Source organism: Xenopus laevis, chromosome 8L, assembly GCF_017654675.1.
Source record: "Xenopus laevis strain J_2021 chromosome 8L, Xenopus_laevis_v10.1, whole genome shotgun sequence".
NCBI lineage: Eukaryota > Metazoa > Chordata > Amphibia > Anura > Pipidae > Xenopus > Xenopus laevis.
The window spans coordinates 83,578,543-83,606,231 of NC_054385.1; the positions used below are offsets into that span (position 1 = coordinate 83,578,543).

The 27,689-nt window shown below is 36.7% G+C and overlaps 2 protein-coding genes across 4 annotated transcripts in view; one reads left to right on the top strand and one right to left on the bottom strand.

Moving 5' to 3' along the window:
- The window catches only part of fancm.L (FA complementation group M L homeolog), an 80,874-nt gene that overhangs the window by 7,829 nt on the left and 45,356 nt on the right, over positions 1-27,689 (top strand).
- On the bottom strand, positions 476-27,260 carry LOC100189574 (uncharacterized). Of its 2 annotated transcripts, none has more exon segments than NM_001135073.1 (5): positions 476-3,237; positions 7,363-7,546; positions 8,337-8,478; positions 10,105-10,196; positions 27,105-27,226. In NM_001135073.1, coding segments are annotated over 4 exon segments (588 nt in total). In that variant the 5' UTR covers positions 10,195-10,196; positions 27,105-27,226; the 3' UTR covers positions 476-3,065.

Here is a 27,689-nt window from a genome sequence, read left to right on the forward strand (position 1 = left end):
TCCTTCAGTCTGGGAATTCAAAATGATAGCAAGCAGGCAGGAGCCATTTTGTGGACACTGCTTTTAAGGAAAGCCTTGCATCATCTCAGAATCTTGTTTGTGCACCAGAATGGGGGACCGGATGTCCATTCCCATGCCCTGGTTACCCAATTAAATGGTAAAGAAAACGGGGAATGTGTGGAGAGCAGTGACACCTAGGAAGTGCTGAATGGAAAGTGAAATCTATTGTCTGCCCCGCCTCTATGCCTATGGCATAGAGGAGGGGCAAGACAATATTTGAGTGACAGCTGAGATTTTTAAATGAGCTTATAACAGCTATGGATGCTTTAATAAAAAATAGAAATTGGATTTCATGTTTAATTAGAAAAGGACTTTTATTACACAGATTTGTGTGTCTGGGTGACAGGTCCACTTTAACTTGAAGGTGAACAACCCCTTAAAGCATAACTGTATTGTGTGATTTGACAACACTGAGTAGTATGCAGAATTACATTTATTCAAAGCAGAGCCACAAAGCTAACCATTAAATCTACTTTTGTGTCAATCATCTGCAAAATGACAATAACCTAATATATTTAGGCTTTATTGTTTTATATACAATGTATGTAAAGCAAAAACAACTAACAATATCTGCAGTAAAATTGCAGTGTTTCACGTTTCACCTGCTTCATTTCTATACAAATCACAAAAACAGTGGTTCACAATAATGATGCCATTAGTTGCGGATAACTACAGAAGTTCGAAACGTTTGGCTGTACTGAAAGGGCTACAGTTTGCCACAGAAACACCATGGTTTTAATCTCACCTTTTCACAAAGTGTCTTTCTGCTAGACATAATTGCATGTGGGAGCTCCTAACAGTGTGTTTAAAACGACCACCCTGAGCAATAGAAGTGACTTCTACTGTAAACATGAAATAAACATTTTTTTTTCACAAGATGCCTAACAAGGCTATACTTTTTACCACATTACAACAATTTTCATAATATTGGGGTTTTAAATAATCTGTCCTGTAAATCTTTCATTACATGTGGCTATTTGATTGAGCAAAAACAAGTAATTACATCTTTAGCATTAATGAGCCTTATATTGTGACATTTCTATTCTATGTGTACTGTATATTGTGAGTAGGTCCCTAAGCTCAGTAAGTGACAACAGCACAGAGCATGTGCAGTGAATCAGCAGAAAAGAAGATGGGGAGCTACTGGGGCATCTTTATAGGAACAGATCTTTATTGCTAAAGGGCTGTAGTTGCCTTGGGCTGGTACGGAAGCCCAAAACATAATGTGTGATATTTTGAGACAATTTGCCATTGGTATTCATCTTTTATTTGTGTTTTTTTAAATAATTTAGCTTTCTATTCAGCAGTTTTCCAGTTTGCAATTTCAGCATCCATCCAAATAATAAGAGGGCCTGAATAGAAAGATAAGTAATAAAAAGTATCGATAACAATACATTTGTTGCCTTTCAAGGCACTTGTTTTTTAGATGGAAACAGTAAAAAAAAAAAGTTAAATAACGGAAAATTATAAAGACCAATTGAAAAGTTGTTTAGAATTAGCCATGCTATAACATACTAAAAGTTATCTTAAAGGGGAACCTCCCTTTTAAAGGGGTGGTTCACCTTTAAGCTAGCTGTTTGTCGTAGAACGGCCAATTCTCAGCAACTTTTCATTTGGTCTTCTTTATTTTTCATAGTTTCTGAATTATTTGTCACCTTCTGCTGACTCTTTCCAGCTTCCAAATGGGGGTCACTGACACCATCTAAAAAAACAAATGTTCTGTAAAACTACAAATGTATTGTTATTGCTACTTTTTATTACTCATCTTTCTATTCATGCCTCTCCTATTAATATCCCAGTCTCTTATTCAAATCAATGCATGGTTGCTAGGATAATTTGGACCCTAGCAACCAGATTGCTGAAACTGCAAGCTGGAGAGCTGCTGAATAAAAAGCTAAGTAACTCAAAAACCACAAATAATAAAAAATTAAAACCAACTGCAAATTGTCACAGAATATCACTGTCTGCGTCATACTAAAAGTTAACCCAAATATGAACAAACCCCTTGCCACTTAATGAAGTATACTACCATTTATAACTGATGAAATCAGAACTTACCGTTTATAAGGATATAATTTACTAGATATTCAAAGCTTTTGTGTTTTATATAGTGAATAAAGTACCCCCTCTTGTAAAATATAAGAATATTATAAGTTACAGAGGAGTTTCATGACCATATAAAAACACGAGGCCGAAGGCCTGCAAGAAATGACATCAGAACTCACCATTTATAACTAATGACATCAGAACTCACCGTTTATAAGGATATAATTTACAAGATATTCATAGCTTTTGTGTATTATAAAAATATAATCCTTTATACCTGGTACTCTCAGAAGTTAATAAACAATACTTTTTATTTAACCCATACACACATGCATGCTCACTGCAGTATGTGTAGTAGTTGGCTTCTCAGCAGACTCAGCGCGCAACTATGCAAAAGAAGACAAAGATGAAACAAAAGTAATGTGTTAATAGCTGATGTTTTGGGCCCAGATTACCTGTTCTGTTGGCTAACATATCTAAGTTGTTATTAGGGTTGCCATCTGGCCGGTAAAAATGATGGTTGATCCCAATGTTATTAATAGGAAAAAAAGATAAATATATAGGTATTTTTTTCCAGAAAAGGTGACAACCGTAGTTTCTGGGGAGAAAAATGTGTGTGCTGAAGCACTTTGCTGTCTTTGGTCTACATTTGAAGGCACTAAGTATTTTGAGAATCATGAAAACAATTTGTATGTATGTAGGCATTGGTTAAAACTATATCATATCTAATAAACACTCATAGGAACATCTAGCAAAGGAACATATTATATCATTCATTGTGTATATGGTACACTCTGTTCCCAAAAGTGCAGCAAACGTTTGACATAAAAGAATGTTACGGTAAGTGTTATTCCATTGATTGTCTCTGAGTGCAGGTATAATGTGCAATGTGTTTCTATGGTTCACTGTCCTTTTGGCATGTTGCTGACGACAATGAATTTGCTCTGTCTTCTCTGATTTCATGGTCTCTGTAGGAACCAGATTTCATTCTGTCTGTTGGCTGCAGCTGGATTTGTATATCCAGCCACAATGAACGTGTCTTGCAGACACAGCTCTGGAGATTCCAAGAGCTCTGCCAGTAAATGAATTTCACGCATTATGGATTCTTCATTGGTTGCTCCACCAAAAGACCTGCAGCAAGCAACACAAAATGGGAAAAATAAAGCTTAATTTTTAACCTCAATGTAGACAAATGCACTGTTGCACATTTAGGGGCTTATTTATCATGCTGTGTAAAAAATAGAGTGAAACTTTAGCAGTGATGATGCCCACAACCAAAAAAAAAGATTTCAATAGGTAAAAAAACAAACACGCAACAGGTAAAAAAATAAAAAAAGATTTCAACAGGTAAAAAACAAAAGCAAAGATCTGATTGCTATGAGAAACATCATTGGTAATGTTTCACTCCACTTTCTAACAGCATGATCAATATATCCCATAGTGTAACAACTACACTTAGTTGGGGGGAGGAGACCTTGGGTATGCATACCTCCCAACATTTTGAAAATAGAAAGAGGGACAAAAAGGTTTGCAGCATGGTGAAATTTTTTGGCAACGCACATTTATGGCCACACCCCTAATTATAATGTCCATTTGACAAAATTTGTCAGGTTATGGAAAGTTTGAAGACATTTCTGGGGGTTTATGGGTCAGGATTTATTTGTTATTGCAGATTTGCTAATGAGGGTGAATTGCCCTTTAAAGGGCACCTATCACAGCCAAAATCAAACACATATTAACAATCTGACCAGTACAACCTAAACACGTTTAATCAAACTACATATATAGTTTTTTGAAAAAAACTGCAGGTTTTAAAAAATCCCGTACATTGTCAAATGGGTTCTTTCACCGAGGGAGTCCATACAGTGACTATAACAGTGACTATAACATGCAAATTTCAGGAGCATGCTCAGAATGTAGCACTACCCTGAGTATTCTACCCAGAATGACTTGTTTTAGTAAACTCCTCCACTAGCAGTATCATGAGATTTCCCTATCTTGGTGGTTATTATTCAAATGAAGGGCACACACAAACGTCCAGACAGGTGGCAGCACTACTGAACAGCAGCTAACACAGAGGTTTGGCTGATTTGAAAATAGCTTAGAATGGTTTCTAAGCAACCAAGGAATTTCAGAGCTGTGAAGATATAGGTAGGAGGAGACAGTGAAATCGAAGATGCCTGCCTCAGCTAGAAGTGCAGTGGAGATAGGGGAGATTTTTCCGAAGGTATAGTGAGCTGATGATTTGCATTATACAAACAATTCTAACTATTTTAAAAATTGGATTTCTTGAACTTTGACATAGCATCTTTACTTAGTAAATGATTTTAGTTATGATTGGTGCCCTTTAAGCTTCAAGTCACAGTTTCCCCCAAGAGACCTGCGTATCCTAAATTGTTACAATTGTTTCTTTGCTTATCTTAAATTGTAACAAATGTATCTAAGTGCACCTGCCACGTATTCTGGGATCTCTGCCAAAAGCCAATTACATTTCAGAAACTTTGTATCTTTTTCTGGATGTTCAGTGCAGGAGATCAAAGAGAAAGTCAGGACATTTCAGTAACAATCTGGGACTGTGGGTTGAGCTGTCAAAATCTGGACAGTTGGGAGTTATGGGAATGTAAACTGTACCCAGTAATGAAGGAGGAAACAAAATTAATATCTGATACCTCATCCCAGAATACTCTTATTTTGTACTTATTTTATTATTAAAGCAGGGAAGACTTGGGGGCATTTGCCAGCATTTGTCATTCTGTGGAATGCACTATTCCAATTTTACAAAGGATAAAAAGGTAGGCCTTGTTTGCTTCAATTGTGTAGTAATAAAAGACTCATAACATTTGTTTATGTAAATATTTATACTGATGTTATCATGCCCCATGGCTTCAGTTGCCCCCTCTGATTGCTTTTGAAATGCATGTAGCCCAGCTTGTGTTAATGCATTTGGGTTATCGGGACTTTTCAGTGTGCGTGCTGTGATTGTATTCCATGTGGATGAATGGCTTTGAACACCAATAGATTGTTAAACCAGGATAGTTTAGAATGCTAGCGTTCTCCAAATTCCTAAGTCTGCATGAGGTAGTCAGCTGATTTATACTTTTTCTTTTCCCTCTGTGCTGCAGGGCTCTGGCCTACTCAGCTCTCTCAAAAAAAATCTGTGTGATTCTCTTTACTTTCAGTTCTCCCAGCTCTGAGGCTGTTGATAACGCTGGGGTGACTGAGCGGGCACCAAGATATTATAAAAGCAACAGTAACACAGAAAAACAAACATTCTAAATGCACACCAATTCATTTAGTTTAAGTGCATTTAATGTCTACAGAAAAAAATTGGCTTTTTGCTCTTTCATTTTTGTTTAATTTCTGATTATTGACATGAAATAAGGAACTCCCATGCTGTCTTTGCAGCCACTGATTTCTATTTTTCAGGTAAGACTTACCAGTTGTTACATAGCCTACAGTCCTTGCTTAGATGAAGAGTAATGTCAGTATGCATTAAAGAAGAAACTGACTTTATGACTTTATCCTTATGCTTAAACTGTTTGCCCTTGCTAATTCAGATTTTTTATTATTACTGATTACTGAATTTTATTTTGCATAGCACCAACACATTTTTGGAGGGCTTTACAGAGATTATTTATCATTCACATTAGTTCCTTCACCAGTTTATTTTTATAGAGGAATAAAATACATTTCAGAAGAGTATACTGAATTGAAACAAGGCAGTTCAATAAATTATTGCAGTAGGCCATTTTGAATGCATTTGAATTGTTAGTCACAGCTTTTGAGATTTTATGGATGTATCCTCCTGTTAGCCTTGAAGAGGTCTAGAGCAGGGGTCTCCAAACTTTCTACAATGAGGGCCAGATTTGGTGAGGTGAAAATATGTGGGGCCGACCATTCAGTCTGACATGCTGGATCCAGTATACAGTGCTTAATATTGCTTCAGCATAAATGCACAACCAACACATGAGCTTAGTATGGTGACAAAAATGCATCTAAAGCAGGATGGGTTGCTTTGCCTCCCACTCATAAAATTTTTCGCCCTTTGTGCATAGTTATCTTTTATTTCTGTCTGCTATTCTGAATATTTATCTTTGTATTATTATTATTTCTGTTAATGCAGTATTTTATTGGTGCCAGTTATAACAGGTCTGCTCAGTGTTTCATCATTTTGTCAATGGAACCAGCATATCTGACTTGTATAAATAGATAGCAGAATTTAATACTGCACTGCAGCCGCCTAAGAGGATAAATTAGGAAAGGAAAATAGGAGCTTTAGTCTTTATTGAAGGGTGCTTATGACATTCAGGACTTCAGCTCTCAACGTCTAAGTGTTTCTAGAGCAATTTAATATTAACAAATATTATTCCTTTCTTATTGTTTCACCATAGTTGCAGTAATTCATTAGATCTAGACTAGAAGGGATTTACTATCTGTATATGACATTTCCAACCCAATCAACCATAAGCACTGTTAGGGGCAGATTTATCAAGGGTCAAATTTCAAAGTGAAAAAAACTTCGAAATTCGACCATCGAATAGGGTAGTCCGACATTCGAAGTCGATTGATTTTTAAGATCGTACGATTTTACAAAAAAATCCTTTGACTTCTCAAAACTTAGCCAAATACTGGCTATAGGTTCTAGGAGGTCCCCATAGGCTAACATATCAATTCGGCAGGTTTAAGGTGGTGAAGTGTCGAAGTCAAAGTTTTTTTAAAGAGACAGTACTTCGATTTTCGAATGGTCGAATTTGTGAAGTATTTTCAATTCGAATCAAAGTCGAATTTGGCCTATTCGATGGTCGAAGTACCCAAAAATTACTTCGAAATTCAAAGTTTTTTAATTCGAAAATTCACTTCGACCTTTGATAAATCTGCCCCTTAGTGTTTTTTGAGTGAACAACATAAAGTGCTATTTTTGGTATTTTTCCTTTTCTCTGTTTAAGAAACCTTCTTGCCTACTATTACAAATGCTAATATTCCCATAGTATCAAGAATAAAAGCTACATTTTCTTCCAAGGAGTGCCACAAATAATGTACTTTTACATTTCAATCTAAATTTCATCGGTATGACCAACAATTAATATACTTATATGGGTACTACATAGTAATGAAAAATAATCTTTATTCTATATAGATTTTCAGTTTTTCTATTTCTGGAAAATTCTGAGCTGAGGACAGCAACATGACTGTATGTTGGACACAGATGGATTTTGAAATGCATTATTTTTAGTTTTCTAGTAAATTGGAAGGTACCTAGTGAAGACCACAGTGGGAGGCCATTCTTCAATGATTATGTCTTGGTCTGTTGGCTGAGGTGGGTGCCCCTGCAGATGGGTTGGGATATAATAAGCCACAGTGACCGAGCGAGTAAGTTCCGACTGAGATTCATCTGTGTGCACCACTGTTAGAATTGGGATGGTCATCCCAAGATACAAGCCTAGGAGAAATCACAGTAGACAGGGCTCAGTATTCCAACACAGTGTTTAGAGTTTTGATGCAATAGACGTACATAATGGAACTCTTATCAAATATTTGGTCAAAAGTAGTGTAGTATGATTGCTTATTAATCAAGCACTAATACAAGTACAATGTTTATCTGTATATAAAACATTATAAAAGGCAATTTATACCGTTATACAGTTTGTTTGCAAAGGTTACACTTGACCAATTCTTTCATTTTACTTATTGACAAGTAATACACTGAATTGTGTTCTTTTTTTGATATTGTAAAGTTGCAGTTCACCTTAAATTGGAGTTTTGCTATGATGCTGGTATTTTAAGACAATCTGAAGTTGGCCTTCATCTTTTGTTGCTTTTAAATCATTTACATGATTCGTGTAACTGCCAGGCTTAGAGTTTTAATTTCTTTCTGGTAACCTACAAACCAGGTGGCAGTTTGGAAGTCAGAATGTTAGATGAATAGTAGAGGGCCTGAATAGAAATAAAGCAGTAAAAACAAAATAAGAATATTGAGAACACTAAACCCTCCCAGCTGATCTGTTTTTTTTTTTTTAATTTTTTTTTGGTTGCTGGTGTCCGTAACAGCCAGATAGCATTTTTAGTTTCAGGCCAAAAAGAAGCAAAATATGAAAGCAAATAAAAATAATAAAAAATGAAGACCAAATAAAAAGTTGCTTATATTAGGCTAACCCCTTTAAAAAGAACACAAAATAAATTTGTAGTATATGCATGTTTATATACAGTTTTCTATTAGGAATTCATATTACCTGAAGAGTTTTGTTCACAGATATATCTCATAAGCTTCATGAAGCCCAAGCATATGCTCTGTTCGTATTGCTCTTCTTGCATTTTAATACAAGCCCACTTTGCTTGACCATATTGTCGTTTTTCGTACAGCACTTCCCCACACTATGGAGACATGAGATAGCATGGAAGTCCGTTATACACAGTCGTTTGGAAATCAGAATTTGCTTTTCTAGACTTCCCCCCCCTTTTCATTGCAACAGAAATTATTACATAATTATACAGAAAAAAATAACAAATAATTGTATAATAATGTGCCAAGTTTCCAGTGTAAAGTGATATCCTGTAACCTGTATGCCGGTTGGTTTAATTTCTGTGCAAAAAATGTTGCCTTGGCAAAACCTGCTACTCTAGCCTTTCAAAGTGCATCAACTATTCAAGCAGCTGAGCCCCTGAATTACCACCTGCTTACGTTCAGGGGGTGCTGTTTTAAACTGTGCCCCTTTTATATAAAAATCCCACGTACTGTAATTTTCTGTTTAAGAGCAAGGCATCTTACTCAGTGTGCGATTACAGACTGCTAATCTGATTTTCTGGTATTAATTTTTGGAGTGACTAATCTGGTACACATGACTCTCACCCAGTGCAATGGTTGCATTTGCTGTGTAAAGAAACTGTACCTTATGAATTCCTCTTGTGTATCTAACTAAACTGATCCGGAAGTATGCAAAATTGTGCAGACTTGAAGTGCGCACAGTTGTGAACTAGCGTAAAAGACCTCAGACACAAGGAAGCCCTGTGGTGACTACATACACAACTGATTTGCGCCTAGTGAATTGCACAATTATTGTGTTAATGATCACACAAAAATGTGTGCATGTAGCAGCATACCCTACTTAGCTGGAATTTTGGGGCAAATGCAACAAGTTCGAAATCCTGGATTATTGCTGCTATTGAGAAGCTGAAACTTTACGCTGGTGCAATAAGTTCAGTGTATAAAACATTGCATTTTTAGTCCTATTCATTTTTAGGGTGTAGTTCTCCTTTAAAAACTATTTGTAGTGTTGGTAGGAGTGTATTTTCTGGTAGTCATGTAAAGGTGGCCATACACGGAGAGATCCGCTCGTTTGGCGATGTCGCCAAACAAGTGGATCTCTCCCCGATATGCCCACCTTGAGGTGGGCAATATCGAGCTGATCCGATCGTGGGCCCTAGGGCCCAATGATCGGATCCTAAAGGTGGCTTTACGGGCGGTCGGATCGCGGGACCGCATCAACGAACAGATGCGGCCAGATCTGACGGGATTTTTAGTCCCATCCAATCGAGATCTGGCTGACTTTCGGCCAGATCTCGATGAGGGAAGCCCGTCGGGTGGGGGCCCCCCATACACGGGCCAATAAGCTGCAGACTCGGTCTGTCGGCAGCATTCTTAACTGTCTACTTCATTCCAGTTTAACAGACTGGAAGTCTTGATATGTTTATAAATCAACTCTAGACACAGTAGAGCTGACTGTGATTCTGTTTGGAAGGCATTGAGGTTTTTTGACATCAAAACGAGAGATTTTGCATTTGGCAACAAAACCTGCAGAGTCTACCTGCACCAGAGACAAGGTAATGTATCCGGGTGCAGGCACAGCGGGCAGAAGGGCAACAGATGAGGAGAGGATTCTCGGTCCTGCTTTTCTTCACAGGCAGAGATCTGAGTCGTCTGGCCCTTGTCTTGGATTTAAAACATAAGAGGATTGGAGTTATATTGTGGTCCTGCTTTAGTCTGTAGTCATGTTATCTTACCTTTTCTTTACGACTCAGCACTAAGAAAGGGACCCTCTGTTTTTCTTCTGTATTGTTGTGGCTTGTTAGCTGCTGTATTGGCTCAGCCATTTCTGAAATAAAAATAACAAATATCTACATACATGTACTTTGGGCATGAGAACCTAGAGCATAACTTCATGTAGAGAATCAGTATAGAACTTCTATACCATTTCTAAAACAAATCAATTTTTCCTGTGAGATAAACTTATATTAAATTTAAATTTTTTAGCATAGTTCTCCTTCAAAACAAATTATGTCTCTTATGTTGTTACGTTTAGTGTCCCCTCCAGGAATGTACTCTCAGTTTTATGTCAGTCATTTTAACCTTATTCCTGGCTAATATTTAGGTGATAATGGGCTATCCAACTAGAACCAGATCAGTTAGAATTCAGAGAATGTTTTTTTAGATATTATTCAGTGTGGATTTTACTGCTAAATGTCGTCATTTTTCCAAGAGAGAGCAATTCTTTAACCTCTCGTTGTAATAATATTTTTTTCCTGGAGAATGGATTGCACAACCAGCAAAGTAATTATTTTGCCTCTAGCCACTGCCAGGGACATCTAAGATTCAAAGCTGCTTATATCATTGAGATATTTAGGTCATGTTGGCATTAAATGCTACCCAATAATGAACTTGGTTTATTTCTGCTTTAAATTGAGGATTTGCAGTAAAGTATGGGGGTATAGCACACTACAAGTATACAATTCTCTATAGAAACAAACAGAACTTTAAAGGGGCATAAACCCTCTTCTGAACATATCTGTTTTAATAGAATTTAATTTGTTTTACAGCTATCTATGTACTTTTGCACAGGGCTGTGGAGTCGGTACATAAATCCCTTGATTCAGACTCCTCAGTTTATGGTACCTCCAACCATAAAGGAACAGCAACACCAAAAGCTGAAAGTGTATCACAGTAATTAAAATATAATGTATTGTTGCTCTGCCCTGGTAAAAGTTGTGTGTCTGCTTCAGAAGGACTACTACAATTTATAGAAACAAGCTGCTGTGTACCCATTGGGCTACCATTCAAGTTGGAAAAAAGAAAAGGCACAGGTTACATGGCACGTTACAAATAAAACACCATTATACCCCATTGTCCGGTCCGTCTCTCCCCATATTTTTTGGTAATAATGCGCTTCTGCGCATGCGCGCTCGAGCGCACTTTTTGACGCCGTGCCCAGCCAGGTTGCCTAGGGCTCCTGGCTGGGTTGGCCCGGCTCTGGACAGACCTTCCCAGCACGTTCACTCTCATACTCGACTCCAAGCCCCAATTCTGCCCCCCCCCAAGGGTATTTATCCTGTCATTTTCAGGGGTTTTAAGGTTATCTTACTGGTTATATACACTGCATTACTGGTTTGACTTCTGAAACAATGTAGAAGTCAATTGCTTTAGAGTGTCATGAAGTAATATAAAGAAAGGTGGTTTTCTAAGAATTACATTTTATTTTTTAATGCTAAAGCTTTTTTTGGGTTGAGATCCTCTTTAATAAGAAAATAAAGATATTTGGTGGATTTTTCCAAGAAAATGAAAGACAAAAATGTATTAAAAATGCAACATTTTCTTGGAAAAGCCCACCAAATATCTTAATTTTCCAATTTGTTACATACTCCCATGGACTGGGTTGAATGGTGGAATTCCCTTGGACTATTATTTTGAAAACTTTGCCTAAAATACAAGATGAGGTGCCTTGGACTTAATTTTGAACTTCATTATGGGCTCAACATACCTCTCTCATTAGTAATTTTCTTTAAAAGCTTGCTAGTTTCCCTTTGAAAGTAATTTGGTAGAGTGATGTAGCAGTCTCTGAATGATTTTTTTATACTTCATGCATACCTCCCAACATTTTGGAAATAAAAAGAGGGACAAAAAAGTTGCTGCGCATAGCATGGCAATTTTTTGACCACGCCTATTTTGTGGCCACACCCCATAATTACCATGTTCATTTTACAAAATTTCGCAGGTTATAAAAGTTCGAACATATTTCTGTGGTTTGTGCCAGCTTTAAGCTGTTATTCTAACTTTTCCCAAGGGACCTGTTATCTTATATTGTTACAATTACTTATTTGCTTATCTAGATACATTTGAATTGTTACAAATGTATCTTATCTTCTGTTGTGGCTGTTCTGGGCTCTCTGACAAAAGCCAATTAAGTTAGATACTTTGTTTCTTTTATCTGGCTGCTCAGTGCAGAGAAAAACAGGACTTTTCAGTACAAATGAGGGACTGCAGGTCGAGCTGTCAAAATAGAGACTGTCCCTCTAAAAATGGGATAGTTGGGAGGCATGCTTAATGTACTGTATTTAGGAAAAGTTGAAAGTGTTGGCTTGAAACTAGTATAACCTGTTGTACAGAATACGCATTTGTACGATGTGAGTAACTGAGTGAGAGTGATATGCAGGCTAAATACCTTTACTATACATTTGCCTCTGGCAACTAAGTTAAGAGTAGAGGGATCAAAGCACCTTTGAACAATTGTTTAAATTATAGACATACAACCCTCTCTGAACTGAACTGAACGGTTCAGTTGCGTGACTATTCCTGTCTTGCTACAGGGCTTAATGAAAGACAAAACCAAAATCTCATTGTTTCTTTTTGCTGGCCAAACTTGGTGTGTCATTTTAGCCAAATATAAAACTAACAGGCATTTTGTCCTACACTGCCATGTGCAGAAAACACTGGCGGTCATTTGTGGATAAAGTGCTCCTGTCTGTACTCCTGATAGTATTAAATGGCAAGTGCCTTGTCCAATGCAAACAGAAAAGAGACAGGCAGATCTCCATGGGGAAAAAAGAAGGTATTTTGACAAAAGGCAGTGTTGGCCAAAATACTATCCGACTAAAGGTGGCCATAGACGTGCAGATTTACCTTCATATCGGACGAACTATTGTTCAGTGCCATCTCCTAACCTGCAACTAACCATTCCGATCAAATAAAGTAGTAAAAGAACTGATCAGATGATGTTCTGCCCCTGACAGCAATCGTACGAAAGTTATGTCCGACAAAAGCTGGTAAGTCTCCCACTGATATGGTCAGATCGGCAATACATGCAGAGATATTATCTGTAGCCGGCAGAAATTTTCTAACCTCTCTGAACGACTGATCGCCATGAGAAAAAAATCATCCACATGTACACATGAGAGGGGACTACAGTATTGTAGCTGTGAATTTTCCCTAATTTTCATTGATGTTGCCTCTATCCATTGATATCCTCTCCCTGAAATATGCCATATTTTTTGTAATGTAATTATTGTTAGAAGGCAAGCCATTGACTCTTTGGGAGTTCTATATATATAGTATATATATATATATATATATATATATATATATATATATATACATATACATATACATATACATATACATATACATATACATATACATATACATATACATATACATATACATATACATATACATATACATATATACATATACATATATACATATATACATATACACATATACATATACACATATACATATACACATATACATATACACATATACATATACACATATACAGTATACATATACAATATATATATATATACAATATATATATATATATATATACACATATATATATATATATATATATATATATATATACACATATATATATATATATATATATATATATATATATATATATATATACAGTATATATATATATATATATATATATATATATATATATATATATATATATATACAGTGTATATATATATATATATTATAGTTGAAGTATCTTCAATTATAATATCTTCAACTATAATATAATATATATATATATATATATATATATATATATATATATATATATATATATATATATATACTGTATATATATATATATATATATATATATTATAGTTGAAGATATTATAATTGAAGATACTGCACCCAGGCAATTGCAACTTTTTTTTTTTTTTTATTATAACATTATAATAACCATAAAGAAAAATGTGGGTTATTCTGTGTCCAGTTTTAAAGCAAGTATGCCATATTGTTTTCTGCGGGCAAAGACAGAACTCTACCATCTAGTTATGTCCATCTAATATGCTTTTGTTCTTGTTTGTTGTGATGTTTCCAGGTTGATTTTGTCTAAGGCTTATAATATGATCTCTTCTGTTCAGGTTTCATTTTGAAAGTGAAGAACTCACCTATGTTCTAAGTGAGGTGTGAGTTGAATGTGTAATGACTACACTTTTAATTAGAAAAGTGTCCAGTAATTTAAATAGAGGAGAGTACTTTACACCCACCCTCTCTGGATATATATTATCAGCCCTTTGTCTCCGTTCCCTCTGCACTTAATGAGATTATTATGCTTTTAAATTACCCAGAAGCATAGAATATAATTCATTTTCTATATGCTGTTTTTAATAATAAATATCTTGATGGTCTGTAAATGTAAATCATCATTGAGCAAATTGGTAATCAAAAATACTTGTGTCCCATGGACCATAAATTCATCTTTTATTTATAGACCGTTTTTTCCAGCAGGCCATCAATATTGCCAGAATTTGTTTTACCTTGGACTTGCTATTAGGGTAGGGACACACTGGGCGATTTGGGGAGTTTTAGTCGCCTGGCGACTAATCGCCGCGACTTTTCTCCCCGAATGCCTCCCCTCGCTCTGCGCCTGGCTAAAATGAAAAATCGCCTGCGCTAATCACACGCGGCGATTCGTTTTCCGAAATCGCCCGAAGTTGCCTCAGGAAACTTCGGGCGACTTCGGAAAACGAATCGCCGCGTGTGATTAGCGCAGGCGATTTTTCATTTTAGCCAGGCGCAGAGCGAGGGGAGGCATTCGGGGAGAAAAGTCGCGGCGATTAGTCGCCAGGCGACTAAAACTCCCCAAATCGCCCAGTGTGTCCCTACCCTAAAGCATAACAAAAGATATTTGGATTTTCACCCTGTACATCATGTACCAAAGAATGTGAGTCCCATACAATCAGTACAGCTCACACATCCTTGCAAAAATTCATCTTTAAAGATGCAGATACAGTTAGGTCCACCAGTATTTGGACAGAGACAACTTTTTGCTAATTTTAGTTCTGTACATTACCACAATGAATTTTAAATGAAACAACTCGGATGCAGTAGAACAGCTTTAATTCAGTGGGTTGAACAAAAAGATTGCATAAAAATTTAAGGAACTAAAGCCTTTTTTTTTTTTCATCACACCCGTTATCTGTGAAACCCCATGTCCCAAGAATTTTGAATAACGGCTCCCATACCTTTAAAAAAGAAAGTGCTGATATTATTTGAATGTGAATTATTAAAAATTGGTGTTCGATCGGTTTCTCACTGCAGTGATCTCTGCTCTCTCCCAATGGGATTATTATTTTTATTATTTATTATTTTTATTTTGCCCCTCTTTGTTTAATCCCTGACCCCTGTTCAATATTAGAATATTAGTTATAGGATCAGTATCACGGTTCAGTGTATAGAAACACCCTTTACAGGGCTGGTTTTTGCTGCAGCAAAATGACAGCAGAATCGAAGTGTTTGCCAGTCACATGCTGCTTGCTACAGGCTATAAATGGGATGGAGCACAAGCCTGCTACATGTACATGCCATATATATGCCAACAGCGTGCCCATCAGATCAGCTAGTTTTTTTTCCAGTATTCAGGACCAAGCAAACAAGCAACATCTCGCTATTAGAATGCTGTGAATGTTTACACAGGTCGCCAAGTAATGGCTCAGTGCTTTATGCAGAATACCTGTTCACTGGGAGTATGTTTAAGCTTGACGCTTCATTTGCTTTTTCTTCAGATCACTGTCAGATTTACAGAACTATTGTAGCATATAGTTATCAGTACTGACATCTGAACATTTTCCCTCTTTTTTTTTTTTTCTATTCAGCTTGATATATTCCTGGGAATAAATGCTAGAAAGTTTACGCATGTGGCATAATATGAAGTAGCTTTTTCATCCGTTAAAATTATAGCATTAATACCTACACCGAAAAGCCTAGCTTCTCCTGGGTTGTGATTGGTATTGATGCCTTTCCTTTAAGGACAAAAAATATGAAAAATAATTAAAATTGCATATAGTTTCTCCTGTAATTCTGCTACCTGTTGTAAGGCTTTCCAAACCATAAATGTTCCATAACACTTTTCTCTCTATGTTTTGCTTCCTCATTATATCTTCCGTGATACGTACAGGTATAGGATCTGTTATCCAGACACACATTGTCCAGAAAGCTCTGAATTATGGAATGGCTGTCTCCCATAGACTCCATTTTATCCAAATATCCCTTTTTATCCCTTTTTCTCTGTAGTAATAAAACAGTAATGTGTAATTGATCTCAACTAAGACAAAATTGATCCTTATTGGAAGCAAAACTAGTCTATTCGTTTTATTTAATGTTTTAAATGATTTTCTAGTAGACATGAGTTATGAAGATCCAAATTATGGAAAGAGCGATTATCCAGAAACCCCCAGGTCCCTAGAATTCTGGATAACCGTACCCATACCTGTACTTGAATGTTTCTTGCATCAGTATTCAAGGTTGAGAATCTGAATGCCGTATGAGCAACTTGTGGTTTTGTATTAATGGTATCCATTATTAACCAGTTATCAAGTAAGTTCCGAATTACAAAGGTCATCTCCCATCTCTATTTTATAAAAAAAAAAAAAAAGTTTTTAAAAATTCTAAATGTCCTTTTTCTCTGTAAAAATAAAACAATACCTTGTGCTTGAGGGTAATTAAGCTGCATGAATCCATATTGATGGCAAAACAATTCTGTTTGTGTTATGTCAATGCTTAAATGTTTTAACTCATTTAAGGAATAGTGTTCCAAAGTTTGGAAAGATCCTTATCTGGAACCCTAGGTCCCAAGCATTCCATATAATAGATCCTATAACTGTACCAGCTACTCTAGTGCCTGTTTATCAAGGGTCAGTGCCACTCACAAGTGTCAGCTTTTCATCATAAAGACAGTTTGTATGATGATCAGTTCTGGGATCTCTTTAGCTTTTAATTATATGGACAGCAGAACTTAGTGAGGTTCATTTATAAACACTGGGCAAATTTGCACCTGGGCAGTTTCCCACAGCAACCAATCAGATGTTTGCTTTCATTGTTCTCCTTGTAGCTGGCTGGAAAAATCTAATCACTGATTGGTTGCTATGGGTTACTGCCCAGGTGCAAATTTGCCCAGTGTTTATAAATGAGCCCCAGTGTGATTTTAATTCTCCAACCGTAGGAACTTTTCCTTATGGGGCTATCCTAGGGTTGCCACCTGGTCGGTATTTTACCTGCCTGGACGGTAAAAATGATGGTTGATCTCAATGTTATTTATAGGGAAAAAAAGATAAATATATCGGAAGGCCGGTATTTTTTTTTTTCAGAAAAGGTGGCAACCCTAGGGTATCCACACCAACAGGTCAGACAGCTCTGTGTTGCCAGCAGCAGCTTTATTTAAGAAAGAGCAAACCCAAAGGCTCTGCCCCCACTTTATTATAGAAATAGCATCTCCAGAGCAGATAAAATTCAGTCTCTTGCTGTATCACTGTCAGGCCATATTGTATATTGATTATACCAAAATGTAGTTTATCCCAAGTGTATTAAAATTATGCTGAAATATAATTAGGTAAACTAATGATGTTGTTTGTGTCCTGTTTTTATAAGCCGATTAGTTGTTTGTTTTTTTTATAGGTTATATGGTATATTATTGTGGGGTAGAATCACTGGCAAAAGAATGTGTCTTCATTTTATCCAGAATAAAATACACATTTCCATAATAACATTGCAGTTATGCCTGTTTTTATGTAGCTGTGATAGAGATGAATAAGGAAGAGCAAGGGCTTTTGTCATTGTATGTGGGTACAAGTAATGGAAGATTAATCATTGTATCACAGGGTGTGTTCATGTTGGAGGAAATATGTTTGTAATTTTAAACCTTGAAGCCCCATTTTGCTGGTGAAGAAGGTAGAGCAAGGCTTTTCTCCTCCTTCCTTAGGTACACTGAGATTTCCAGGCAAGCAAATGGCAATAATGCATTATAAGGGATATACTGGGGATTTCAGCATTTTACTATGATGCTTACAAGCTTTTCTGGGTTGTTTGGTGGTAGGTCTGGTATGCACTTCATTCAACTGATGAAAACTAACCTAGCATGATGCGATTTGTAGTTTCACAGCAACTGCAGGGCTGAATCTTACCTAAACAAATGATAAGTTACATTTATCTAATGAGTAAATCACCTGTGGCATTGTTGCAAACATGTTGCCTTTACTGGTGCTGCCACCTCTTTTTGTTGTTTTTATTTATAAACTAATAAATGTGGTATTTATGTTGGAAAATGGAAAGATATGATATTGAGCAATTCTGCTGTTGGTTGTAGTTCCTTTCCAGCAGCAATTGTTATTATTATTACTTTGTTCATCAAAGTGTTTAATCTTTCATTATTTTTAATTAAATAGATATCTGCTGATTTCTTATTTAGATTAATTTATTTACACTTATGTGAGGTCTGTCATATTGCTTGGCTTGATTAGGTAAGGTAAGTGTCTGGCTGCTTATCAAGCATTGCAGCATCAGTCTTCCCCATATACCGCTCTTGTTTCATATGGGGCATAAATTGGACAGCCACGATGACTGGTCCATTTTCTTAATAGTTACAGTGACATGTTGGGTCTCCCACTTCAGATTAGAGACGTCAAAATGACCTGTAGCTGCAAGATGTATAGAACTCTATTCTACTATACTAAGTACAGGTGTGGGATCAGTTATCTGGAAACCCATTAGTCAGAATTCTCCCATTGACTTTATTTTATCCAAATAATTCTAATTTTTAAAAATGATTTCCCTTTTCTCTGTAATAATAAAACAGTAACTTGAACTTGATCCAGAATAAAATATAATTAATCCTTATTGGTAGCAAAACCAGTCTATTGGGTTTATTTGATATTTAAGTTATTTCCCAGTGGACTTAAGGTATGAAAATCCAAACTATGGAAAGATCCGTTATCTGGAAAACCCCAGGTCCCAAGCATTCTGTATAACAGGTCCCATTCCTGTACTCTTTTTTTCGTCTCTGATACTTTTTGATTTATTATGTAATGGATTTGAATTCAACTAAGTCAACAGTTTTTGATTTATGGTGTCTGTTCAGCTTTAGGACATGCTGTATGTCATCTACTCTGTGCATTCTTTAAACTAGAAACACAGAGGCTTAGTTCATTTTGATCTCAGTGAGGTAAAATTAAGGCGGCCTTCTGTTTCTGATGCGGTAGCTGATAAATTAGTCTTTATCATCCTGTATTTTTTTTTTTAAATGACTACATATATTGCAGCACTGCACAACAGATTATACATTTAAATTTGTTGTCTGTTCCATAACAGCTGACCTACATTTAAATACAAAATAACTTTTAATAGTTAGTTTTACATAATTATCAAAATGAAAATAATGCAGTTTAAACACAAGTTCTCTTTTAATACACCTTACGGTAATACAACTTGTGTGGAGTAAATCTATCTTATGTATAAGGAGCTATTCTTTTTCTAGGAGGCATGATACATTTTGTTTCCCACATTCAATTTAACCCACAAAAGTCTGATATATAAGTTTTTTTGTAATGTGTCCAACCCAAAACCTCTTACTATAAAGCTCTAAACTGCGCTGGATTGTTAATTACAGTGGTGGTCCATCCAAAAAGCTTGTTCCAATGATATAGTCCAGACTCCAGTTCAAAATACACATACTGATATTGCTGCACCTTTAAGCCCACCAAACAAATCAACAGATATCCATGGAACAAAGATATAAGTTGGCATATTGTTGCCCTGAGCAAGTCAAAATTTTGGAAGTGCGTCGGAAAAGTCGTTCGCGTCAAAACCGTCACACGTCAACATTATTCAGACACCCATTGACTTTAACTTGAGCATCAGAATTGGGGAATTTGCAAATTTTTAGGTGAAACGGGACAAGTTCGTCCATCACTATTTATGTACAGTGCTTAAGACAGGGGTCCCCAACCTTTTTTTACCCGGGAGCCACATTCAAATGTAAAAAGAGTCCCTTGGGGTGCCAAATAAGGGCTGTGATTGGCTATTTGGTTGCCCCTATGTGGACTGGCAGCCTACAAGAGGCTCTACTTGGTACTATACTTAGTTTTTATGCAATTAAAACTTTCTTCCAAGCCTGGAATTCAAAAATAAGCATCTGCTCTGAGGACACAGAGAGCAACATCCAAGGGGTTGGAGAGCAACATGTTGCTCACGAGCTACTGGTTGGGGATCACTGGCTTAAGATATAAGCATATATAGAAGAATTAAGAAGCAGTCCTTTCACAGTGTACTCATAATGCAACTCTTCTATGTTAGAACGTATGGCATGGCAAGGTTTATTGATTTGACTGTAACTATGGAATCACTGGGTAATTTCCCAGTCGCAGCTCCTTGTGACCTTGGAACAAAGATTTAATCCCCTGGTATTACTACAAAATAGTATGACCTAAAATGGCAGCTTTGGCTGCTGTAAAGCTTCTTTAGCTTCAGCAGGGAACAGAACTTTGTAAATCTCCCCATAATTATCCAGTCTATCACAGTAGAGATTTAACTAGCGTTGGTATATGGCTGACTGTAACATGGCAAGATGTTTTGTTGTTTTTTTACTTGCTGCAACACTTACCTTTTCAAATAAAACAATATAACTGTGTCTTTGTCTTTAAATCACATCCATACATTAAACAAAATGTAGGCAATTTTTTGTTTATTGACATATATAAATTGAATGTAAAATTGTTATCTGACAGAACAGTGCCTGATACATTCGCATAAAATAAATATTAGACTCTGCTTAATATTGACTGGACAATTCAGATTTATAGGTGCTGTTCATTTTGTGCATGGATAAAAGATTTATTCCTTGCCTTCTCCAAATCCGCTTATTGCAACGCTTTCAAAGAGAGCTGCTGTGGCTCAGAACATAGTGCAGAGGTGGGTTGCAATCTACGCGGTAACAGCCCCTAGAACAGTATACAATCCTGTAACAATGCCAATGTGGATGCTTTTAGTGCTTATATCCTACATATGTTATCTGCTCTCTTGTTGCACAAAGAATGTTCTTCACTGGGAGCCGCAGTTGTTAATGTTAACCCCGTGGGTGTCATTAAGTCCTCTTCCTCATAGTTAAACATAAGCTGTACCACTGAACTTTGAAGGTGAGAATCTATCACAGTAAACAGTCCATATATAAACCACTTTCACATAAATAAAGCTTTTTCTGGCCTGTATGAGGCTCTGCATTTTCACACAAACCAAGGGCATGCATACATGCTGGCCAAATCAGCCAATGAATGGGACAGAGCTTTTCTTTTGCTAACATACTTTTGTTAAAGTTATAACCTACATTTCTTTTCCATCAAGTGACAATCAATTTATCGTTGTAAAAAGACAACATTTACTTGGATATAAATGGCAATATGATTAAAGGTGACTTACAAGGAAATACGTATTTTTATCCTTTTGCAGTCACTTATTAAACTCTCTGCACATGTGTGTGTAAACTTTGAGAACAGGCATCGCTCTGCTTTGCATTCAGGCTTACCACGTTGTTTAACCCATTTGTAGCTCACTAGATTAAATGTGGCTTTCCAAATAAGGTAGTTAATGTTTAGATGACGTTGGCTTTGTATGCACGTGCCCTTGTTTTCCATTGATAGGTCATTAGGTTCACTCTGTTATCCTGTAAATCGAAAGAGCAGCTTACCAGCCTAATCTGTGGATGCAAATCCTTGACTGCGCTCTGTTTAAAGAGATGCCAAAGTAAATCTCACTCTCATTCTAGAGAGTGAGATACAAAGAGAATGCTTAAATGTTTTAGAGATAATTATTCTTTTCATTTACAGTACTTATTTTGGGTACATTTTAGTCATTATTTATAACCTCCTGTAACGAAGGTGATTTGGGTTGCTACCCTCAGCCGTAAATGTGCTCATAACTTGCTACGGTTAAATTATTTCTATACTTGCGGTCTGAAAGAATAACCTCTTATATGGCACATGTAAGATTTTGTAATCTGTTTTTGCCCAGACACCAGATTTGAAGTCATTTATCTGTTATGATTTACCACACAATGTCCTAGCATGCTTAGCATGTTAAATGCACAAGCATTCTTGCTGTCATTAGGGCACATAAATGCTTTTAACCAATATCATAGCATATTTTAGTTGTTAAACATGTGTTTGTATCATGTTTGAGTAACAGAAACATTTTTGGATAAAGAATAGAATTTTGTTCAAAAAGTGTAATTTTCCTGACTCGTGTGTCCTTGAATGCTTTTTTTTTTTTTTTTAACAAAAAGCTGTTCTAAGTTTTAATGCTGTTAAGTCAGAACTTTTTTTTTTAAATGGTCCGGTTTAAGTTGTTCCTGTTATCGGGTACACCCACCATTGTCCCATGGCTGGCTTAGCCTAATACTAAATCATAATTAACCTATCCCCATTGACAATTATACAGTTTACTACAGGTACAGATCAAGGGAAAATCTACCTTCATATATATTAATGAGCAGGAATGTGGAATGTGTTGGAGCTTTATAAATACATAATGATAATTTGCTCCAGGGTGATATTTGGTGAGGGTCTTCATTTTTTTAAATTTACTTAGTTGACTTTCTATTTTCACTTTCTACAACCTAAACATCATCTTAAAATGCCATTTGGTTGCTACTATCTGAGGCAACTACTTTTTTTTTTGTTTATCATGCTTTATTTCATTTTCACCAGTGGCTGGTTACTAGGAAGAATGAAATTAAGTAACTGTTCATTTAAATTCCAGACTGTGAAATGAAATAATAATAATAATAATAATAATCCAAAAAAGAAGCTAAAATTAAAGTTTATGTTGTGCACTCCCTTTAAAGCAACGGACAGTCTCTCAGAGTAATAACATGTATGGAAAATATTCTGGATGTGTGTTGTTGATAATGGCATGTTGCTTGCCAATAATTTACCAAGCTATTTCCATGAACCCAAGAAAAGCATAAACATTTTATTATGGCTTCAGGAAGGCATTGTAATGGCTGTCATTTTTTCTGAGATTTCTAACTACGGATTTGTCGTAAAGGAGAAAAGTTGTGTACCAATTCTTTAAGTATTCCATAGAATTCCATTGTGGGAAAATTGCCCCTTTGAGAAAAGGGGGAAATTAATTAATAAATGTGTCAGTTTGCTTAAAAACGTCTGCCAAGTGTTACCATTTGTGCTTATTGAAATTGAATTGATGAGTTGTTTTATTTTTTTTGCTGAATATTGGAATTTTGAAGAGAAATAGGTTAAATCACTGGGGGTGCCAGAATGTTAGGCAACTCTCTGGTGATTATAGTCGCTTACTTGATACCTCAAGCTGTTGCTAATATTTACTAAAAACTGCACCAGTTAGGGCTATTTCCGAAGAAGCGCCTCATCGCCGTCTTCTATTCATTCAAGTCCTGAGGCTCATGCGCAGTACAGTGAAAGTTGTACATAGACTTAAAAAGCCGCCATTTTCACTCTACTGCACATGTGCCTGCCCAGGCCCGAAGAAAAGAAAACAGTAGAGGAGGGAGATCATACCTTGTGTCAATGACATTTTCTGCTAACAGGAGCACCATACCAGGGTACAGGGAGTTCACGAGTTACATACATCCGACTGACATACAACTCATACTTACAGACGTGGGCTGTTACAGTAACAATACTATGGTTTGCTTGACTTTTGTTAACATTTAACTTTAATAAACCACCTGCCCCAATCCCCTCTGGTGTGTGTTGTCTACTGCAGAGCACAGAAAGGAAAAATAAATATGCCTAGAAAGGTAAAAATAAATGTAAAAATGTTAAGACAGACCTCCGTCTAAGTTGCATTTTAGGGTAAGACCACACTGGGCGTTTTGGGGAGATTTAATCGCCCGCTAAAACGAAAAAAACGGCGGCGCTAATCACATGCAGCGATTCGTTTTCTGAAGTCGCCTCACGAGGAAACTTCAGAAAACGAATCGTCGCGTGTGATTAGCACCAGCGGTTTTTAATTTTAGCCGGCGCAGAGTCAGGGAAGGCGTTTGGGGAGACTGGTCGCCGCAAAGACGAGGCGATTAGTCGCCAGGCGACCAAATCTCCCCAAAACGCCCAGTGTGGCCTAACCCTAATAAGTAAATATATTTTCAAATTACATACAAAATCAACTTCACAACAAACCTACAGATCTTATCTCGTACCGTAATCTGGGGACAGCCTGTATTATATAAGCAGTTATATTCTCTGGGGGGTGCCTAACATTTTGGCACCCCCCCCAGTAATTTAACCTTTTATTCTCCATTTATAAAGTTTCCTCTAAGTGACTAGCATTTTTTGAGTTCCATAAAAAAGCCAGCAATGGTTACAAAGTCAAACAACTTATTTTTACTCATTTAAAAGGTAGAATTTCAAGAGAAATATATGTTTGCAGTTATAATGAATATAAGGTGCATTACTTGACCTGAGTCATTTATACATTGTTTGCTAGAATATCAGTACAGAATAGTCATGCTGTATATTTCCTCAATGCTTTTGGTTTTTTTTTTCAACAAAATAAAAAAAATATATGGAGGTAAGTCAATTTGAGTGACTGCACCATCAATTTACTGTAATGCAACTGGGGGATGGTATATTATAATATAGAAATTTGTTGTGGGGGTTAAAAGGGGAATGCCGCTGTCACTTTAACAAATAAAGCAGAAAACTGTAAGTCAGAATCCGTTTATTGATGGGTCAAAGGACATTCATAAATCACACACAAACGATTGAGTATCTTGTATCCATCACAGACTTGTTTTAGTTATTTTTTAAGTATGACATACAGTAATTATTGCATTAAATAAAATTATTCAGCCCAGACAAAGACAAAACATCCTATTATTATCTTAAGTAAACGTTCTAATGTAGATGTGAAGACTGCAATTGCTGCTGTAACTTTAATAAATGCTATCGTAAAATCTTGTCGGTCTTTCTCATCTCCCTGGAGTATGGTTTCTGGCCAGGCTTTCAGAGTGACGCATAAACACATTTGTGTATTGATATAAAGGAAATCTTTAAATGCCCCTGGAAGTATTTCAGAGCTGTGGCCTGTTAGTAACCCATCAAATGAATTGGTTGTGAAAGCAAGGAAAAGTGCATGGACAATATTGGTTAAGTTAAAGAGACTCTAGCATAAAATGGCCAAGCTTTAAATAAAAAATGTCAGTTTGAAAGAAGAGTTCATGAATGTATTCTCTCTGGGCTCTGATTTTATATGCACATAAGTGATGTGCGGGCCGCCCGATACCCACGGGTTCGGGCCGACCTCGCACCCCAATTTGCGGGTAGGGTTGAAACCCAGCCGGTGTTTTACCGGTAAAACACCTGCCGGGGCCGGTATTACAAATTTACCGGCAATATATTTGCCACTAAATTTGTAATACCCTTTAAAAAAGCCTTTGGCCCTCCGCTGGAAACTTAACTTTTCTCTGTCTTCTGCCCATTGCGTGAAGTGGATCCACCCACTTTTGTGTTGCGCCCCCCTGCAGATCCGCCCCCTTTTACATCATGACCTGCCCCTTTACATCATCACCCCCACCACTGGTCGGTAAAAATTGGCTGAAAAGGTGGCAACCTTATTTGCGGGAGGCAGGTGGGTCCAGATTGAGCTCTTCTTCTTGCTCTCCCCTGCACATCACTAATGCACATGCTTTACACATTACACATCAGGCCATATATTTATTATGCCCATACGTATATAATAAAGAGGGAGACAAGCAATGAAACTAATTTCAATTAACAAAGGGTTACAGTTGGATAGTGTTTATTAAGGTGCGCTGAATCCATAATTATTGGTTTTGAGTGTGTGTTCTAAAAAAAGGGTTTGGTCAAATCCAAACCCTAATTTACATATTTCATTTTGAGAATTGAAAAACTGCATCAGTTGTGAACAAACAGCTGTCAGAAAAAAAATTTCAGAGCTTCAAAGTCAGGCTGCGCACTTTGGATTTGTCTAAATACTGCAGAAAATGCTTGGATTTATCCAAACACCAAGGCATATACAACTGAACCCCCATTTTACATTTTTCAATGGAGCAGAAAAAAAGTAGTGTCAAATCTGGGAAAATGTAAATGAATAATTTGTAAGTTGGACCACAAAAAAGTGTAAAATGAGGGAAAATTGAAAGTCAGGAGATTTAAAACTGAGGTTAAGAAAGCAATATAATCTATACTAATATAAACATGCATCTATATAAAGTATTCTAAAATGTAGGGAAGCTTTGTTTGTCAAGTTACTGTCCCTTTAATGCCCTGCAGTGTGTTTGAGACAGCCATGACATCAGCAAGCTCGCTGAACTTTTTTTTTTTTCCGTAAGTGACAGATCTCATTATGTGTTCTGTGTAAACAATTACGCTCATTAAGGAAGTAAAGTTTTAGCGGTTAAGCAACTGACAATGAACTAAAACACATAGAGGTTCTTACCATTTGGCACCTCGACTTGATGTCCTCTTCCTATAGTTTGCCAGTAATTAAGCAGTCGGTCTTGTTCTCCATCCTCCATGGGCTCTGCTTCCTCCTCTATACTCCCATTGCTGTTGTATGCAGAGTCTGAGCCCAGCTCATCAGTCATGTTGTCCAGATCATCCAAAGTTATCATCCCTGCTCCAGCTGGCTCCTGCACCCCTCCACTCATCCTACATCCTTCACGCTGCATTGTTTAACTACAACTCAAAAGTTTGCTCCCTAAGTGAAGTCTAGAGCTGTATCAGGAATGAAGTGCTTCTGCCAAGCATTCAGCCTTTGCTTTCAGAACATACTGCCTAGAAACTGATTAAAACTGGCATGCACAATTTCAGCTCCTTGGTGAGTAATACAGCTTAGGCTACAACTGAATTTCAGTCACTGAAATAACGTTGAACTGAAATCTTTTGCTGAATCTAGTGATTAGAATATCTGTCAAACTGTAAACCTGGCAACTTACCCAGCAATCCGCTGATAAGACAACCCAATCTTAGTCTTCAGGGTGCAAAAACTAAAGATGCATTAAATCGAACCAGAAGTGGTTTAGTAATGGTTATTGTATTGCTGCCTCCCCCAACTGAGTTTGCCTTTGATATTGCTCTGTTTTCTCAGCAGCTGCTTTTAAAAGCTCATCTCGGAGGAGGGAACCTTGAGGGGGTGGGAGAGGCAAATATACATACAAACACATGCTCACTTAATCTGGATAGGAGGGTGGAGATGTAGGCAGGGACAGGGGGAGGAGAGCTGTGCAAACCGCTCTTTAACTCTTGCAGTACTGTACAAGGAGAAAATAGACTGCAGCCCATTCCTATTGGTGCTTCACGTTGAAAAGAAATAGACCTTGTGAGTTTAGCTGGATTGCTTGTGAGGCTATTTTATCAAACAGATCGTTGTGTAGCTGATGGCTGATAGCAAGCAAAATTGCGATATAGTTAAGTGTATAGTTAAGCGTATTCTTTAAGTGCAATCATTGTCTTTCATTTTAATATGGAAATGCTGTAAAAGTATATTACCACTGCTGTCGGTGTTGTTATATGTTATGTTG